Source organism: Mus caroli, chromosome 13 (genome assembly GCF_900094665.2).
Source record: "Mus caroli chromosome 13, CAROLI_EIJ_v1.1, whole genome shotgun sequence".
In the NCBI taxonomy this organism is placed as follows: Eukaryota; Metazoa; Chordata; class Mammalia; order Rodentia; family Muridae; genus Mus; species Mus caroli.
The window spans coordinates 29,005,940-29,027,145 of NC_034582.1; the positions used below are offsets into that span (position 1 = coordinate 29,005,940).

The 21,206-nt window shown below is 38.2% G+C and overlaps 1 protein-coding gene and 1 pseudogene across 1 annotated transcript in view; one reads left to right on the top strand and one right to left on the bottom strand.

The window, feature by feature from the left end:
- Positions 1-5,548, top strand: part of LOC110308262 (serpin B9-like) — an 11,374-nt gene extending 5,826 nt beyond the window's left edge. The window contains exons 6-7 of the mRNA XM_021180703.1: positions 2,353-2,508; positions 4,421-5,548. Coding sequence (XP_021036362.1) covers positions 2,353-2,508; positions 4,421-4,828 — 564 coding nt within the window. The 3' untranslated portion in view covers positions 4,829-5,548. The remainder of the gene's footprint in view (positions 1-2,352; positions 2,509-4,420) is intronic.
- A 3,725-nt stretch (positions 5,549-9,273) lies between these two features.
- On the bottom strand, positions 9,274-9,621 carry LOC110308487 (annotated as a pseudogene).
- Between the last annotated feature and the right edge of the window lie 11,585 nt (positions 9,622-21,206).

Below are 21,206 nucleotides of genomic sequence, written 5' to 3' on the forward strand. Positions count from 1 at the left end.
AGAAAGAAAGAAAGAAAGAAAGAAAGAAAGAAAGAAAAAAGGAAGGAAGGAAGGAAGGAAGGAAGGAAGGAAGGAAGGAAGGAAGGAAGGAAGGAAAGCACAGAAAAACCGTTGAGACTTGTCTTTCTAACTAAAAAGAAATTATATGAACAAAAAGCATTTCCTGTCTTTATGATTGTGCATTATATTGATGGCTCATACAACTTTTGATCATTTCTCATAAAACCATGCCAAGACAAGGAAGCAAGAGTGGATGTGTTGGTGAGCAGGAAGAGGGGAGTGAGTAGGGGTTTTTTGGAGGGGAAACAAGGAAAGGAGATAGCATTTGAAATGTAAATAAAAAATATATAAGAAAAATTTAGTAAAACAATAGTAGAAATTGATTTTCATTTAAGTTCAAGGATGCCAAAACTGTGCTGCTATGGTAATGTAATACATATATGTAGCACAAGTAAGAGTAGATAGTAAGAGTACGAGAAACATACAAATATTTATACAGTAGAGTATTTTTTAATAAAAATGCTCATTTTAAATTATTGATCAAATTATCAGAGTTAACCAATACTTATCGCTTTTAGATATTGAACAGGAGTGATTAAATATCAGTTCTTATTAGAGTATAATATCTATTTGCATTGATATTAAGTTATTTTGCCCTATCACTATAAATATATCTTAATGCAGTTTTCAGCATCATAAATGTTAAACACCTCAGTCAATTTTTCTTAGAGATGATTTAACAGAAATTTTAAAGGAATGAGATTTTTGAAATTTAGAAATGTAATCTTTACTAGGGATAATCAAACATATTTTTATGTTTAATGTACACTGTAATTTAAATCTTCCTGTGTCCTACTTTAAAATATACCACTGGAGTATAAGAAATATAACACCTTGATTACATCACAAGGAGATACACAAAATTCTGTCACGATGGACCACAACTGGTAATCAGATAAAAATAATTTTTTTAGCATTTTGATGGATTACCACACTGTTACTATATCACAAAGAAGCCTAGATATGTGTTGATATGTTTTCCATCCTGTAATAATTTATCTTGGGATTACTCTTTCCTGTGATTGGCTATCAGAATGTAGTTCTAACCTAAACTGGTAAGTGTCTATGTTTTTCACTTTGTTATTCTATAAAGTAGTGACCCATTGTGAACCTGTGAGCATGTGTACTTCTGTGTCCAGGCTGTTTTCTCAGAGAATACATTTGTCTGTTGTCCAATTCACAACACTATGAAAATATTGCACTCTAATTTTTTGTTATTTATAATTGATTATGCTGTTTCATTAGGTGTAATTGATGACCATATTAAATGTTGAAAATCCTACTTCTGATCGATAGTAAAGCTAACTTTCCGAGATAATTAACTTAAAAATAGGAAATATTTATTATGGCTCATGATTCAGAAGTTTCAGCCCAGGTCAATTAGCCCAATCACTCTAGGTTGTACAAGTGCTGTATAACATGGTGGAAATTGTATGGTAGATGCTTTTTAACCTTACACCAGTCAGAGAACAAAAGAGAAAAATAGGAAGGGTCTACAGTGCAAATTTCCTCTTCAGAGCCACCTGCTCACCAATACTAAATTTGACCCTTTAGAAACTATCTCCTAAAGATTTGGCCTGCTCCAAGTACTGCCCCCTATGTGGTAAAAAACTTTGAAACAAGAGCCTTTGTGGAGTGTTTTAAACCCAAGAAGGGCTTTAGAATATTAACATTTGATAGCACATTTTTCTTACTGTATAGGATCATCTATCATTCATCCCTGTGCTAGATGTGGCTTTGGCAATATGACATATGCTACAACCAAATTGAAAAGGAGAACTATACATGGAGAAATTGTCTCCACAAATTGGCCCAGAGGCAAATCTGTTGGTAACTTCCTTGACTGATGATAAATGGAGTATGTATCAACTCATTGTAGTGATGACAACTGTTGCAGGTGGTCCTGAGTTGAGTAAAAAAGCAGGCTGAAAAATCCAAAGAACAAACCAATAAATAATTTCTTCCATGGCTGCTCCTTGAGCTCCTGCTCTGACTTCACTTTAGGACCAAATGTGATCTGAGAGTCCTAATATTAATCATCTTCCCATGTGATTTTGGTCATGGTTTTTTATTACAGCAGTAAAAGTTCTAACAGAGACAGGCCTATATCTGCTTATACTCAATTATGTTAGTGAAAACAGGAAGAGGCTGAAAAAATTGTCAAGTTGTACCTGGAACATGAATATTGATTGCACTGTGAGTGTAGAAAACACTGGAATTATCCACAGCTGATGTGGAAACCTACTGACTTCTCTCAATTATATACTTGATGTGATGTATTCATCTGTTCAGAAGGAAACAAGGCCAGTGCAGATGATGTGGCGGGAAGACACCTTATCCCATGCCTATGTGAAGGAAATCCAGGCACAAGTGCTAGTGATGCCCTATGAGGGCATAGATTTGAATTTCGTGGTCCTACTCCCAGATGAGGGTGTGGACATCAGCAAGGTAAGCCTGAAGATTCTGTAGCATTCACCACTCCAAATGTCTTTGAGAATAATCCAGTGTTCATTTGTGTCCTTATTAGAACAGACCTTAACATCTTCACCTTGGCAACTGCCATTTGAGGGAATAGTGTTCACAGACAGAACTTCAAGCTGTAGGCAAGCACAGGGCTTTGGGATCAAAGCTGTGTCTAAGATGCCCATCATTGTCCATGTGCCCTTATTACATACCATAACTTCATCACTAGAAAGGGCAATGACTATTGTGGGGCAATGGGCTATGCACGGACAGCCTGGTCTCCAGGCTGAGATCTCGAAACCCTGGTAGAATCCGGAGGTGGTAATTTTCGCGTACATGGGATAGAAGGTACTCCCTCATGTCTCCTAAACCCCTGGCTCTTGTCAAACTTACTGCCGCCATGGCCCCCACAGCACCAGCAGGAGAAGTGTGTGGGTAACAGCCACATAGATGACATCCCAAACATATGATCTTCTGGTTAGAATCTTCCTCACAGTTACCTAACAACAGCAAGATATCATCCCACTAAAAGAGAGGCTGCTTGATCCCTCTTCTCTCTCTTAAGCTTTTACTTTCCTTACTCTCTCTCTAAGACTTTAGCTCTCTCTCTCTCTCTTAAAGCCTTCACCTTTCTTACTCTATAGCTCCTTTTCTCTCTTTCTCGTCCCCCTTCTCTCCTCTTGGCCATGGTCAGTCTCTCTCTTTTCTTTATCTTCTCTCTTTCCCCCTGCCTTTCTACAATAAAGCTCTAAAACCAGAAACTGTACATCAAGGCCAGGACTAAAGACACTCACCTGTGTGGGAACCACCCAGAGCCCCCTCTCCCACTGACCTCTCTTCCTTTCCTGTCCAGGGCTGAGAGTGTCACCCCAAGGCCCCTCTTCTGTTCTCATCTCCTCCTCTGTATCCAGCATGGGATGCTGGAGACTTAGATTTGGTACTGGAAGCTGCCCATTGTCCACCCCCCCCCCAACCATGTGGTGTCAGTTCCTTCATGCAACCATTCGTCCCCCTGGGGCCACATGGAAAGTGTCTGGCAGTCCTCCCAAGTCTGCCCAACAAGAACACTGGAACTCTGGTTGGATGCAGGCTCTCTTCCTTACCCCACTCCCCCTATACCCATGGCCCCACAGACTACCAATTAGCAAATCAGGGCAACTCAGGTTAAAAACTTAGCACATTTCTTTGAACATAATCCTCCTCCATAAATATAACCCATATCATGATTACTGTTGGTATTTTATTTTAATATCTGAGAATGGAAAATAGCCTGAAACAATATCCCATTTTATCCTAACTATAAGAAACATAAAGTTTGAAAACTAAGGAGGGCAATGTCAGAGATGTCATTGTAACAAATGGTGGTCTTCCTTGCATAAGGAAACCCCAGAGTCTATGAGCCATCCTCTGAATTGTGGGTAGTAAAATGTGCATGACATAAGGGGTCTTTCTAAGCAAAAACTCCCTGCTTCTCACTATCCAGCTCTCTAACTGTGGCTTCACTTCAATAGAGAATGAGTTAGATTTTCATCAACTTTTTTCCTTTCCAATACTTAATTTCTATTTAAGTACCAATAATTTACTATCTTTGAAATAAGTAAACAAAATGAAATAGAAATTAAACAATAATCGCCTGGATAGTGACACTTGTCGGGATAATAGATCTCTCCCAAGGAGAAGACAGCCAGATAGCCCTGCCCTGTACTGCTTGTCAACCATTTCCATCATGGAAATCACAAACAAGCTACCAGGACAGTGGCTTACCCATACTTCCTGGTCATTTGAATAGGCAATTCCTGTCTATGATGACAGACAGTACTATGAGCAGGGATTACCTGTGTGGCTCTGGGTAAAACTTCACCTTTGAATCAAAATGTTTCTAATTCTGGTTTTTCAGGTGGAAAACAATCTCACTTTTGAGAAGTTAACAGCCTGGACCAAACCAGACTTTATGAATCGCACTGAATTTCACGTTTATCTTCCAAAATTTCAACTACAAGAGAATTATGATATGAATTCCCTGTTACAACATTTGGGAATTTTGGACGTCTTCGATGGAAGCAAGGCTGACTTATCAGGAATGTCTACTAAGGAAAATCTGTGTCTGTCCAAGTTTGTTCACAAGTGTGTAGTAGAGGTCAATGAAGAAGGAACAGAGGCTGCTGCAGCCTCTGCTGTAAAATTTATATTTTTCTGTTCAGGTCCTGATCCCCAAACTTTCTGTGCTGACCACCCCTTCCTTTTCTTCATCATGCACAGAACAACTAACAGCATCCTGTTCTGTGGCAGATTCTCATCTCCATAAGGCATATTTTTATGGGGGTAGAGTTCTCTCTTTTCAACTCTACCAGTCCCACTGCTCTGTGAGGATTGACAAGTGGGTGGAAAACATGTTCCAAGATGAAGGATATTTCATCTTTTCATTCTGATCTAGTGATGCCCACATTCAGCTCTCCCTACCCTGATATTAATTTGTGTCCTTTGCCAGGACAGATGACAAAAGAATGTTATGGATTCCTTTATAGTTTAGAAGGCAAAGATAATCCTCAAGATAACCTACAATGATATTTAAAGTAACCCTAAATAAACCTCCAGTCAGTCCACAGAGAAACAATGCCATCAAAATACATTGTCTTTTCCTGGAACCACAACACTTGCCCTCACTTGCCTTATTCTGATTTTATCCTAACAAATGCTTCTCTGGGTGAGGACTGCCACTTTTATTTTCTTGTTATCTGTTCTGTATGCACAATTGAAATTCATTTTCCTTTCTGCCCACAACTCACCAGGTATGTTCCCAATACTATGCTAGTTTGGGAACAGGTGCAGAGAGTCCTCTAACAAATGGCCATTTCTATCTGTTTTCAATATATTTAAGTGTCATAACAAATAGTTTGGACTACCAAATGCCCTCCATGCAAAAGTCATGCTTCTACAAACTACCATGATTCTCTAAAACTAAACATAATAGTTAAATTCTCTCAAGTCTTCAAATGCATTTCAAAATAAATTTTTTATCACAAAACATTGTGTATTTTAAATTTTAATTAATGCACTTAGAGGGGTTTTTCTGTTAACTTTCTGCATCTTAGATTCTCTTATAACTAGAGCTATGTCCGTATGGCCCACATTATGCCACATACAGGAGGCATATGTATTTTCAGTGTGTTAGAGTGCCATTATGGAGACATGGTTCAGAATTGCCTCTTTTCCAGAGGTCCCTGGAAAACTGTTTACCACCCACATGGCTGCTTAACACTTCCTCTAACATGAGTTTCAGGGATGCTGATGTCCTCTTTAAGCTTCAACAGATCCTGAATGTACATAGTACATGAAATGTGGCTCATAATATCTCACACACGAACAAGTTTAAACTTAAAAAAAAAAATTCTAAATGAAATCATGCGTGTGGTTTCTCAGAAAACTTGAAGTAGTTCTACCTGAGGACCAAGCTATACCACTCCTGAGCATATACCCAAAAATGCTCCAACATATATCAAGAACAACTGCTCCACTATGTTCATAGAAACCTTATTTATAATAGTCAGAAGCTGGAAACAACCCAGAAGTTCCTCAAAAGAGGAGTGAATAAAGAAAAGGTGATACATTTACACAATGTAGTATTACTCAGCTATTAAAACAGTGACTCTGTGAAATTCACAGGCAAATGGTTAGAACAAGAAAATATCATCCTGAGGTAACCCAGTCACAAAAGAACACACATAGTATGTATTCACTAATAAGTGGATATTAGGTAAAAAGGTCAGAATATCCACAATACAACTCATAGACCATAAGAAGCTCAATAAGAATAAAGAAAACATTATGTATCTATTTACCCTCTTGGTAATATGCCACAATCTTCTTATAGGAAGGGACTGGTGAAAAGTTAGCTAGCCATAATCCACAAGAAAGAACCCATGGAATGTAAAGTTTTTCTAGACTGAGTGCACCACACAGTTTGATACTGAGTAAGCTCTAGGCTCAGAAAAATGAAACCTTAACCTACTCAGGGAGTAGATATATGATTCTGTAGTCAGTCAGTGTGAGCATTTGGTGTGTCTGTAAAGCCTTTTGAATTCTCCTGTTTGACAACAAGGCTTCTGTATATGATAAAGTTATGTTCATGTGTCTGATACTCATATATCTTCATGCATTTTACCTTTAAAAACTTGAACTCAAAAATAAACAAAAACATTTGACTTCAATTAAGTAATGAGAATTCAGTTTTCTCAGCAACATTGGAACAGATAACAGAACCACCAAATCTACACGTGTTACCATGAGCAGTGTATGTACTATTAAGACACTGATTCCATACTCTCTCTGGAGACACCAGCATGCTTAAATGGATCTTGTCCTCACATTTCTACTGGATTTCCTTTGTATAGTGTGTTTAAATATATATGTGCTTGCTTCTTCATAAATCCAATTGTACTTCATATTGGCTCCGCCTGGAATTTATTTCTGTGGCAAACCCAAAAATTGTGAAATGACCATACTTAAATTCTCTGGGAAGAAGTCAACCTAAGGCAGGTAGCATTGGATAGCATGACTGTGGTCCATGCCCATATCTCTGTCATCTAGAAACAGGATGAGCACTGGAAACATTAGGTTAGTAACAGAAGGCCAAATGTATTACTAAATATTTCATTCACAAGCACTGCTCATGACTTGGAAAAACAGGGGAAAAATGGGTTAGTTTTTTTTTTTTTTTAAGCAAAGCAGGTGGGTGTAGAAGCTGGATATTAAAAATGAGCATACAGTATAAAGTTCAGGAATTAGATGATGACTGTCATACAACTTTATAAGTATTGTCACAGCCCACAAATGTGCAATTTGAAGGACAAATCAATAAGTTATGATCAAGGTTTTCTGATACTAATGTACATCTCTCCTAGGACATTATTTCCAAGCTACCGTGAGCATTGTAGACAAATAACCTCAGGTTGTGAGAAACACTTCTGTTCAGAAAATAGCATACAATCTTCTTCCCTCTGAGAACATCAAACATGCATATGGTACACAGACAGACAGACATACAAAGCACCACCCCCACACACAAACAATATACTATTTAAATTTAAAAATTAAAAAGGTGAAACAAGGTGCTTATTGTAAGCAAGTTTTGTATCTTTGGGGCATGCAAATGCAGTCTACCCAGTCCATGTATGGAGGACATAATACCCTGTAATAATTTGTCTCAGTGTTTGTTTCTGCCTTTTGCAAGGAGCTGGATGAGGTTAGGTCAGTCTTCTGCACTCTTATCCTGGGGTATTGAGAATGGTGTCTGCCCTGTACTTAATATAGAGGTTGGTTGAACAGGATAAGCATTAAACTGCACTCTATGGGTATCAAGCCTTGAACACTGCACTAAAAAGCTTCAGAAGTGGCAGGTGATGTTGCCTGCCTCAGCCAGGGATGTGGGAGCCTCAAACTTGGGTTGGAGTAGCTGCACTATGGTAGAACAACAGAGATACTGATGTTGTCCTTTCCCAATGAACTTGGAAAGGGGGAATAGTTTGAAATCAGTGATAGGGATGGGGTAGGTGATTTTCTAGGTGGAATAAACAGCACTTCAATGATTCTGAAGCAACTTTAAAGTGACATGAGGAAGAATGGGCAGGAATGTAGGGGTGGAAGCTGAATCAAATGAGAGGACCAACCAGAGTGTAAGACACTAGAATAAAGCAACACTACATTTTCTTGAGAGCCCTGGAAGTTGAAAGGGGAGAGCCAGGGGATCTAGGTATACCCCCTGCACTTGTTCTTAGCCAAAAGGCCAAGAAGTGGTTAGGCATACCCTCTGGATACCATACCCTCCCCCCGCACTCCCCTACCTACCCACAATGTAGTGTCTAAACTTCTGAAACAGCTCATACTTTACATGTCCCCAAAGGCCCATTTTTCAAGACTTGGTCCTGAAGAAGGGGCTTTGGAAATAGAAGGAATCTTTAAGAGGTTCAACCTAGAGAAAATCATTGTGAAGTACTCTTGAAAGGGATAATGAACTGGTTATACTTGGTGTCTTAGTTAGGATTTTACTGCTGTGAACAGACACCATGAGCAAGGCAAATCTTATAAAAAAAACAACAACATTTAATTGGGGCTGGCTTACAGGTTCAGAGGTTCAGTCCATTATCATCAAGGTGGGAGCATGGCAGTATCCAGGCAGGCATGGTGCAGGAGGAGCTGAGAGTTCTATGTCTTCATCCAAAGGCTGCTAGTGGAAGACTGACTTCCAGGCAACTAGGGTGTGGATCTTATACCCACGCCCACGGTGACACACCCGTTCCAACCAGGTCACACCTATTCTAACAAGGCCACACCTTCAGATGGTGCCACTCCCTGGTCCAAGGATATACAAACCATTACACTTGGTTACCACCATATTAGTTGTAGTGACAGAAAACTGACTGGCCCAATCTCCAAACTCCTGTTTTACCATGCCAATACTTCTTTTCTATTGAGGTAATTCATTGATTCTCATGACTATAAACATAATTTTCAAATTCATTGTTGTGGCCTGGACATCTTCCTTGACTCAGGAATAATGTATTTTATAGTCTATTTGACTCTTGCACTTTATAGCTACTCTACCTACAAGTAGTATTGTCATCCTCCCAGTTGCTAAAATATTTTGTGCATTTGAATTGGCTCATGACAAAATTGTATTATTTGTACATTTACATTATAACCCAAATGTGACTTTACGTATTTTAAATACTGAAAAAATAAGTTTATTATAATTTATTTTATTTGACAATCTAGGAAGTTCGGGGCCATCAGCAGTTCCAGTGCAATTTTAGATGCAGTTGGAAATTCAGGAACTTTAGTGGAGCTGTTGGTATAGTGGACCTTGTAGCTAAAATACATTCACACTTTCAATAGCACATGTGAATGGATCTCTCAAAAATTGACCTCGTTGGTTTCATTCTTGGCAAAGGGCCTGGACCACTCAAAATGGCCTCTATTTTTTCCTGATGTTAATGCATGTTCTCGTTTTATAATAAATCCATGACTATCAGAAGATATTAATTTCACATACATAGCACCAGGGCCTTTACAGTCACCATAGATTTTTTTCTCTCCACTCATTATATGCTTATAAAATTCTATTTAATCCCAGAGGAACGTTAGTAGTTTCCTGGTGAGGTGGAAATGTGATCTGCAAGTAACTTGCATCCGAAGAACTTTTTAACCTTCACTGCCATCAGCACAGCCCTGGAATACTGTGATGACCTCATTGTCACTGACTCCAGCACAGAAGCCAAAGATCTCAGCACAATGCAACTCAGACCACTCTACCAGGAAAAAATAAGGATAAATCCTTAAAACAAACTGGAATAGAAAAGAGTTCTCCTTGCTTCCTATTCTAGTTCGGTCTATCTTTATTGATCCACTATACCCACAGGGCTGATGTAGTGCTGTGGATAACTAGTTTAAGTTTCTTTCTTCCCAACAAACTTGTCCTCAGAGCCTGCAACAGGCTTCTTACATCTGGTATCTGATCTCACGCATTCTTCTCAGTGAGGGTTTACTCAGCAGCTCCTGCTGGTATTACTGCATCGAATCACGGCATCCTGTCACCACTTCTGTTTTATCTCAGGAGCCTTTCCAACAACCACTATGTTCTTACCTATGTTTATCTCAAATGTCTTTCCTCCACAGATACAAACTTTCATGAGGGTAATCACACTCATCCAGTTAGTGCCTGCTGCACATCTAAAGACTATATTAGTGGCAAACTAATGAGCAAGAATACAACACATAATTTAAATAAAAATCCATAGAACATAAAATTGTGTGCCTTTGAAGGCATGGCCACATATAGGAATAAAGTCATCACCAGCTCTAGCTACAAGCAGTTTGTGTCTAGTACAGAGACAAGGAAAAAAAATGTGTTATGGATAAGCACTTAGCAGGAGCCAAAATAAGTACTTGAATTTATGGAATATGGGAAAGAGCTCAGAAGGAGGCTTCTTACTCTCAGTCCTATGTCCTTCCCCATGGACTGCCAAATATAGGTATAAGCTCTGGTTTTATGAATGAGGGGAAAGACTGCATGCTATGGGTAGCAGAGCAGGAAAGGAGAGCTAGTTCCCAAGAGCTTCAGGCCATGCAGGCACCTCCAGACTCCACCCATTTCCTTCCCTTCTGGTGGGTGATAAACATTCATGGGTTCAACTACATCATCTAGGGTTTCTGTTGCTTGAAGAGCAGTGGAAGAAAGTCCTAAGATAAGTCTTGTTCACACATGACTTCAAAGACAGCAGTACTTTAACCAGGAAAGAACAGAACAGTTTATTAAGGATAGCTTGAAATAAGATGTATTTCCTAACACTGTTAAACTCAGCACCAAAACTTGGTTGTTAAGATAGTGTAATATATATATGGGTTATGATGCAGTGTAGAAAGTAAGACATAAGCATTTATGTAACAAAGTCATTTTAATTAAAAAGCATTTTAAATTATTAGTCAATTTATCATTATTAATTATTAGTCCCAGCTTTCTAATATTGAATATGTCCAATTAAATCACAGTCTTAATGGGAATATAATTTGAATTAAATTAGGTTTTAGAATAGTTTGCCCAATCCCTATAAATATAATTTATTATATAAAATATGATTTAATGAAGTTTATAACCTTATAAATATTAATTTCCCCATTCTCTTATTATTGGCATATTTCAAGCTTTGTAGGGAATAAGTTCTCTAATTTTAGTATTTAATTTTTATTTTGGATGGTTTGTAGCAAATTTTATTATTTAATGTCCCAGTTAAAATTAAGACCTTCCTGTGTGTCCCAATTCTGTATTTAAATATTTATCACTGGACTATCAGAATGAAACACTAAATGCATCACAAGAAAGTACACGAGGTTCTATTGAGATAGTCCCTAACTTATAATGAATTGTGAAACATTTCCTCTTTTGTGATTGGTTATCAGACTGTAATTTCATCACAAATATATATAAAGATCTATGCATGTTACCCCCATGTTGTAGCAATTTAACGTGGGATTTCCCTTCCCTTTAATGGGCTATCAGCCCTAACCCTGTGAGTGTCTGCATTCTTTAGTTTTCTGCTTTCTGATGATCTAGAAGTTTGTGACCCATTAAAAATCTGAGCATTTGTACTTCTGTGTCCAGACTGTTTTCTGAAAAGCTTCATTTGACTGTAATTCCATTCACAGTACTATGAAAATATTCCAGTATACTTTATGGTAAGTTTTCTGTTATTTAAAATTGATTATGCTGTTTCCTTACATACTTTTGTTGACTATATTACATGGTGAAAATCCTGCATCTGATGTTAGTCATTTATCCATTAGTGTAGCAAACTATCTGAGATAATCAACTTAAAATGACAAAACGTTTATTTTGGATGATGATTCCAGAAGTTTCTATCTAGGTTAGTTGTCCCAGTCACTACAGGTTGTGGTAGTGCAGTGCACAGCCTGGTGGAAAGGCATGGAGAAGGCTGTTCATCTCAGAGCAGTCAAGAACAAAAAAGAGAAACATTAAGGGTCTACAGTGCCAATGTCTCCTTCATGGGCACCCCTTCCCAAATACTTAAGCTTCCAAATTAGGTGCTACCACTTAAAGCTTTGGCCAGCTCTCAATATTGCCAAAATGTGGATAAAATACTATGAGCATAGCACTTGTAGAACATTGGACACAATTAGGACCTAAATATTAATATTTGAATGGCACATTTATTTTGCTGAATAACACTCCATGTTTCTGTAGTTATTTCCAGCCTGGATTGTTTATTTGTCAACTTGACACAAGCTACAGCCATTTGAGAAGGACTGTACATGGAGAAATTGCCTAGATAAAAAAGGCACAGAGGCAAGATTGTTGGGTCTTTTATTGATTAATGATTGATATGGGCCCAGACAATTGTGGATGATGTCAAGAATAGGTATGTTGTCACAAGCTGTGTAAGAGAGCAGGCTGAGTGAGCCCTGGGGGATATGCCAATACAGCATATCTCTATGGCTTTGCATGTGTTCCTACCCTGACTTCCCTCCATGATCGACTTTGACCTGAGAGTTATAAGATGAAAAACAAAAGCCCTTTCTACCTGGTTTCTTTGCTCATGTGTTTTATCACAGCAATGGAAACCTACCTAAAACAGTTCCATATCTGCTCAAAGTCAACTGTGTAATATAATGAGAAAGAGGCCAACAAATGATGTCTAAGTGTGCATTGGAATGTGAATATTGTTTTCATTTTGAGCACAGAATAAAATTTGGAGCTCAGTGAATTTACATTGGGTTTCTACTCAGACACTTAGATTTTAAAAGTAGAACTATTTTTATATTACTCTCTGACATCAGAGCTGGTACAAATTTGATAAGAAACCATGGGCCTTATTTATAGTCTAACCATGCATGTTCTGTATTGTTCACAGGTCATGTGATTCTACCACCTCTATGACAGAAATTCATGGGAAAACCTTAGCTATATATGTTTATTTCTTCCTACAATCTGTATTGCCTCAGCTCACCCCACCTTTATCTCTGAAGAAGACTCCTGTTTCTGCTTCAATATTTCTTTCATAGGATCCCTTGTTGACATTTGATGACACTAGGCTTGATTTCCACTGAAGACACTGTCAAGGCTGCTCAGTTACATTGACACAAAAAGCTTTCCTTTTGAGGTTGAACCTTAATTGCAGTGATGACATCGTCTAGCATTGGTCTTTGGGATCATTCATATCACATTCTTCTATTTGAATCAGTCATATTTCCATGTACCACTATATGGAGTCCTAGTTCTGCTAACACACACACATACACACAGATACACATACATACATACATACATACATACATACATACATACATACACAGAAAGGAAGGAAGGAAGGAAGGAAGGAAGGAAGAAAGAAAGAAAGAAAGAAAGAAAGAAAGAAAGAAAGAAAGAAAGAAAGAAAGAAAGAGAATGATAATCTTTTCTAAAATTTCAGAAATTACTTGTAAAGTTCATGTTGTTTCCTTGTGCAGTTTTGATATTATAAATTAACATATAGTCTCTCTATGATTGACAAGATACTCTTCAATACAGAAGAAAACAATCTATCTTCTTATAAGCATAATCTCTCTTCCAGTGATAGAAATTGGGGAATAGTAAGATCTCTTCAGCAAACAATTTTGTCTGAGTCTCTGACATCATGTTGTATATTAGAACAGGGAATACTCAAAGAGTGCTGAATGGAACACTGTGTTTAATGTTGGTACGTTAATCATGGTTCACAAGAAGAATAGAACAAATACATTTTATGACAGATATTTAAGGTCAAAGATATTGCATCCCAGTGTTTTCTAAAAGACCAGGTGCCTTTGTCAGCAATGACTCAAGGCAGGTAGACAAAAGCTGTACTGCTTCTCTCTCAGAACATTAAGTATTTCAGAACAAAAATGTGTGTCTGCCGCAGACCCTCTGGAACCCTTTGTCTGCGTGGAAAGGGTCTCTGGGGCAGGTGGGCAAAGCGTTGGATGGAATGACAGACAGATGCACACAGGAGAGGTTTTGTAGAATCTGAATGTAATTTGTCAAATCAAGCATCAAACTTTTTATACAGAAGAAAATCAGGAAGTTGGGTGACACACCAGCAAGATACAAAGAGGTTACTGGATTCTTACACAAAACAGAGGAATACAAACACAGAAGGTCTAACAGGAACCACCTGGGATAGAATTCATTGTTAACAACTGGGATCAAAAAGAGCTCCACCTAAAGTTCACTTAATGTTAGAAGCCAGGGTCAAGGGTTTCGTGCCCTTGCCATAGTTCCTATTTTAGTCTATTGTATAGTCCACCTTCCCCATAAGCCATTGTAAATTCGTGTGTATGGGTGTAACTCAGCTATCTATAGTTCTAAGTATCTACTCTGGTTCCTCCTTAGGTCTCAATCTTGCTTCTTCCTAAATTCCTGTGTAGGGCAGTGACTTAACTTTTATTCAAAGTGATAGTGTAATGCCAGAGGCAATTCTGAATGTCATTGAATATAGGCAACATTCTTAATGAATTCCAAGCCCATGGTCTGCTCAAGGACTTTCTAGGATGTTGGAACACTGGTGAAGGCTTAGCTATGTCAGAATTCAATCTTAAAAGGCACTTATAATAAGATAATACTAAAAGAGAGCACGTGGATCCATACACCAGACTAGCGCAGGAATAGGGTATGAGTATAAGGGTTAAAGAGAATACCAGACTCCAGGAGGTAAGTTTCTGTGAAACTCTCTGCCTCGTGAGTGGCTTCCAGGCCTCTTGGCCTGTCAAGCTGACTTGACCAGAGTGTGTGGCAGTTGTCCATTCTGGGAACATTCATCTCCACTCCTTAGTATTTCTGGTAAATGGCCTCATTGACCAAAGACTTGTCTCTTATCTCATCCAATCAAGATGGAAAGCAACATTACTTATCTCAGAGATTAACCCTGTTATTCTCCAATCTCCTCCCATATTCTGTTTGTTCTGTTCTCCCTCCTGATATCTCCTTTTCTGCTTTTCCCTAACCTGATTTGCTCAAGGGACCAATGAGTCTTTCACCATCCTCACCTTGGTGATGTTCCTTGAGAGTGTGTGGCCTCAAGTCAAATGTGGTGGTTGTTGTTTTGTGTATTTATTCTGTAATATGTTTATCTATGTTCAGCAAATTTGAACATGTGATTATTGGATCTGCTGACATGCCTTATCTGATCATATTTCACACGTGTATAAAAGGAATAGGAATGTAATCTCTGTTTTCTCAAAAGGCAAAATTTCAGAGTTGTTGTCAAGTGACTCAATTGATTCAGATACCAGACTGGTTCCTGTCAATGCCATATATTTCAAAAGAAAGTGGAATCAACACTTTGATAATACCTTTACCATTAACAAGCCCTTTAAAGTGAACAAGGTAAGGAACAGTATCTAAAGTTCATGCCAGTGTGATGAACAAGTTGCATGGAAAACTTCAATACTTTGTCTGTAGCTCAGAACTAAGTGTTTGAGACTGAATATCCTCAGTGAGGTACTGTGATTGATCCTGAGCCCAGAAATAAATAAATTAATAAAGCACAAAAGACCAGTTGAAACTTAAAGTTTAAACTCTCTAGAAGAATGGTAGGAATAAGGAATATTTGCTGCCTGTGTGATTTTGCATTCTGTTGTTGGCTCATACTGCTTCTGATCATTTTTATAAAACCTTTGTTTTAGCTCTTGTTAAGTCTTTAGGAAAGCACTCATGATAGATCCCTTTTTGTGACTGCTCCATAGCCTCAGTAATAGTGTCAGGCCTTGGGAACATCCCTTGAGCTGGATCTCACTTTGAACCTGTCGCTGAACCTTCTTTTCCTCAGGCTTCTCGCCATTTCCACCCCTGTAAATGTGACTGTCAAGCAGCTGAAAGAGTAAGATGCAGATATTTGCACCCAATAAATGGACAGAAGCAGCTAACCCCTGTTGTTGAATTAGGGGAGGCTGAAAGAAGCCGAGGAGAAGGGCAATCTTGTAGGAGGACCAGCAGTCTCAATTAATCTAGACCCCTGAGACCTCTCAAACACTGGACCATGAAACAGGCAGCATACAAGAGCTGATATGAGGCCCCCAACATACATACAGTAGAGGAATTCCATATCTGTGTTCATTCAGAGATGATGCACCTAACCCTCTAGAGACTGGAGGCCCCAAGGAGTTTGTAGATCAGGTGGGATTGGGGGTGAGGGGTGGAGGCATCCACGTGGAGGCAGGGTAGTGTGCAGATGAGGTGTGGGGTGTGGAGCAGTCAGAGGGTGGATGGGTGAGCGATGAAATATGGAGTGTAAAAAAATAAAAAATTAAATTGGGTTTAAAAAGTACTTTTGTTTCTACCTCATTCTAAAACTATGTTTTCCTGTGAGTTCAAGAAATCACAAACTTATGTGCTCAGGTAGGATAAAACATGGTTACAGCATGAGGCAGACTAGAAAAGAAAAGAATATATAAACACTTATACTAAATTATTTTTCATTAAAATAAGCATTTAAAATTATTGGGCACCTCATAATTATTAAGGAGTAGTTATAGTGTTGAAACTTATTGAACGTTGAAAACATTTTTTAAAATTTTGTGATGGGTTACCAGACTATAATTTTATCATAAAGATACATATATAATTGAAGATAACATCTCTATCTTATGGTTATTTAACTTGAGATTTTCCTTCCCTCTATTGGACTACCTAGATATAGCTCTGTTCTAAGCCTGTGAATGTCTGTATTCTTGTGATTTCTGCTCTATGATGGTGTAGATATTGGAGACCCAAGTACTGACACAATGCGAACAAATCATTAGCCTTTGTGAAACAATTTAGACCCAAGTAGAACTTTAAAATTTTAATCTTTCAATTCAAATCAAGGTTTCCCTAATCAATCCCTATCTTGGTTGTTGTTTTGTCAACTTGACACAAGCCACATTGATTTGAGACGGACTTTACATGGAGAAATTGCTTCTACTAAATTGACCTAGAGACAAAACTATTGGGTATTTTTGATTAATGATTGGTGTTGGCCCAGCCCATTGTTGGTAGTGCCAATCCTGAGCAGGTCTTCCTGAGATATGTAAGAAAGCAAGCTGAGAAAGCCATAGGAGATATGTCAATATTAGCATTTTCCATGGCTAATCTATGTTCTTGGTCTGATTTCCCTCAGTGACAGAATGTGACCTCAGAGTCATAAGATGAAATAAACCTTTTCCTCCCAAGTTGTTTTTGTTCATGGTGATTTATCACAGTAGTAGAAAACAAACCAAAACAGGCCCATATCTGCTTAAAGTCAATTGTGTAATGAAAGCAAGAAGAGGCAGGTAAACATTGCATATGTATACACTGGAACATGAATTTTGTTTTCACTGTGAGTACAGAAAACTCTGCTAGAATTAACTACCTTTCCTTTGGAAATCTTCTGACCTTTCAATGATATCTTTTGTGCCATATATTCATCTTTTCAGAGGGAGAAAATACCCAGTACAGATGATGTATCTGGCAAACACATTTAAACTCACATATGTGAAGAAAATCCAGGCAAAATTTCTGGTGATGCCCTATGAGGGCATGGAGCTGAACTCTATCAACCTGCTTCTAAATAATGGTGTGGACCTCAGTAAGGTAAGCCAGGAGAGTCTATAACATTTACCATCCTAAAAAACTTCCAGAAGGATTCAGTGTCTCTGGTATCTTTTCTTTAGAACAGACATTAGAATTTTCATCCTGGCAACTGCCTTTAAGATCCAACTTTGAGCTGCATTTTGCTGCAGTGCTTTGACACTAGAGATGTTTCGAAGGCTCCAATTGTGGGCCCTATGCCCTTGCCATAGACATAATTTCATCACTAGAATGGGTGAAGGCTCGCTGATAACATGGAATCTGAACAACTCGGGAAAAACACCAGACTGCTTAGAAAATAGTCAATCTCTGTAAATAAAACCTATGCCAAGATCTTTATCAGTGTTTTATTTTAATAACTGAGAACACAGTGTAGACAGAAAAATATTGCACAGTAACCAAACAAAGAGGAACAGGATGAGTACAGCTGGGGAGGGCATTGTCAAGCAGGACATTAAAGCACATCTTGGTCATCCTTGAAGCATGATTCCCTACAGGGGTAAGCAATCCTCTCAATTTTAGGCAGTGTAATGGGGATGATCCAATGGGTCTTTATAAAGAAGAGGGTCTTTATAAGAAGAGCTTCTCTGATCCAGCTCCTTTAACTGTGACTTCACTTCTCTAGGGTGTAAGTTAGTTTTAAATCACTGATATAAGCCTATTATAAATAAGTTATCATAAAAATAATTTATATTGAGTCATAGATTCAAGTTACCTCACCCAATCAATGATCACAATATGGCATGTTCATGTGGCAGAGACTACAAAAGATTTAGTCAACACAAAACAGAGAAATAAGAAGGAACAAAAGAACAAGGATGACCTTGAGTGGTACACCAGCTGTAACTACACTACTTCCTTCATTCTGATGAGGTAGGAGACATATGCAATTCTTTTCTTTTTGAATATCCCTTTGTCCCATTACTTGTATTGGGTTTTGAGTTGAAAAAAAAAGTGTTAATGATCAATGAAAAGGAAAGCAATGTTTCAGTAGTGGTATAAGGTAGAGTTACTCATTTACATATGTTGAACATCATCTGAAGCCTGAATAAAAAAAACGCATCAGAAATCAACAGAAACTTAGAAAGTACAAATTAAAATTTGTTTAACGCAAGAAACTCAGAGAAGTCTTAGTAGGTGAAGGTCCTTCCTTCAATTCCTGGCAACTTGAGTTTAATTCCTAGAACCTATTCAGAACTGACTCCAACAAGTTGCTCCCTGACCTCATGAGCATGATAGTGTATACACACACAGATAAATAAATCAATTGTGTAAATCAAATAACACCAGGAAATAAGTTAATGATCAGAAAATTATACTTTAAAAAACCATAAATTTAAAGTTAGGAAGTTAATCTTACCAGTGGAAGCCCAAAAATAGAGTAATACAGGACCATAGGGTCTCTGAGATGATAAGGCCAATCAGAGACATACTTTGATGATATCTTTAGGTAATTATATGTTCTGGATTCCAGTAAGTTCAACTCAGGGCACATCCCAATGATTTTATCACACAATGATTTTATCACACTAGTCTATGAAAGGTTACTTGGTTACTTGGAATTTTATATATAGGTTAATGTTGCAAACCATAGTTGTCTTTGTTTGATAAAACCAAGTTGAATAATTCCTTTAACTTTTCTTTAACTCATACATACACACAAAACAGAAAGTCTACTAACTGCATTGGCCTACCTCCTTCATGTCCCATCAATATATTTTTAAATTGAATTAATTTATATGTTTCTTTTTTCCATGACTATAAAACTTCATGGAATCTCTTTTACACTGGCACATGCTATTTAGAAGAGCTGAAACTGTATTGCTAGGAAAGTATTGCTGATGTTTATTTCATACTGAAAGTTTGCTTATTTCTTTTGGGGCTAGGACAATGCCTTGTATCAATACATGTAGTGTTTGAAGAGTACAAACACAGAAAAATGATTATCAGCCTGGACTCTTTCTTGGTTTTGGTTAAGCATATTCCTCCCCCTCTAAAAATGCTTCTGGAGACCAGCTTCAGATGAAAGGTTCAAGTCCTGAGATAGGGAACAAACATCAGTGCAAAGGAAACTGTTGAACCCTTGTTGACTTTCAAGTAAGTAACCCCTAATAACTTGAGTCATCTTTATTTTACAATTACAATCATGCATGAGTGGTGACAACATTGGTTATTTTATTAAAATAAATCTAAACGCAAGTGCTTTAAAATCCCCATCATAACAAAAGGCTCAAATAGTTCCCTCTCTCCTTAACCATTTCTTGTTTGGCCAGTTGACCCCTAAGTTTATTTTGCACTAACACAGCCTGCATCCAAAGATGGGCTGCATTGTTGGACTCAGTTCACATAGGCCTGACCTCTGCCTTTCATAACACAAGAAGGGCAAGCACCAGAACTCTAGACTTTATCTGCTTCTCTTCTCAGCCAGTAGTTTAAGTCACCTGCACAGCTACTGTCTTCAGATATGTGCTCAGCTTGCTATCTGCTGGTGAACCTAGGATAGGTGTATGCTCTTCTGAGGGCAGGCTTTGGCACTAGACACTGATGATGTCGGTGGGCCAGTTTGGTGCAAAGCTTCTGTAAGGCAAAGCCACTGTCAATAGGACAAAATGGCAACCAACAGATTGGGAAAAGATCTTTATTAACACTACACCAAATAGAGGCTTCATATCCAATAAATACAAAGAACTCAAAAAGTTAGATTCCAGAGAACCAAATAACCCTAGTAAAAAATGGGGTAAGAGTTAAACAAAGAATTCTCAACTCAGGAATACTGAATGGCTGAGACGCACCTAAAGAAATGTTGAACATCCTCAGTCATCAGAATACCCAAGATACAATTCAAAGACCACATGAAGCTCAAGAAGAAGGAAGAACAAAGTGTGGATACTTTGGTCCTTCTAAGAAGGGGGAAGTTACAGAGACAAACTGTGGAGAAGAGTAAAGGAAAGACCATCCAGTGACTGCCCCACTGGGGGATCTGTTCCATATACAGTTACCAAACCCAGACACTATTGTGGATGCAAAAAAGTGCTTGCTGAGAGGAGTCTGATATCGTTATCTCTTGAGAGGCTCTACCAGTACCTGACAAATACAGAAGTTAATGCTCACAGTAAACCATTGGAGTGAGCACAGGGTCCCCAATGAAGGAGCTAGAGAAAGGACCCAAGGAGTTGAAGGGGTTTGCATTCACTTAGGAGGAATAACAATACAAACCAAGCAATATGCCCAGATCTCCCAGGGATTAAAGCCCCAACCAAAGAGTACACATGGAGTGACCCATGTCTCCCCATATGTAGCAGAGGATGGCTTTGTTTGTCAACAATGGGAGAAGTGGCCCTTGGTCCTGTGAAGGCTCGATGCCCCAGTGTAGGGAAATGCCAGTACCATGAAGCAATAGTGGGTAGGTTGGGGATAAGAAAGAAGGGCTGTTGATAGGGGGTTTTTGGAGGGGAATCCAGAAAAGTGGATAACATTGAAATGTAAATAAAGAAAATACGAATAAAAAACGAATGTTAACCAAAAAAAAAAAAAAAAAAAAAAAAAAAAA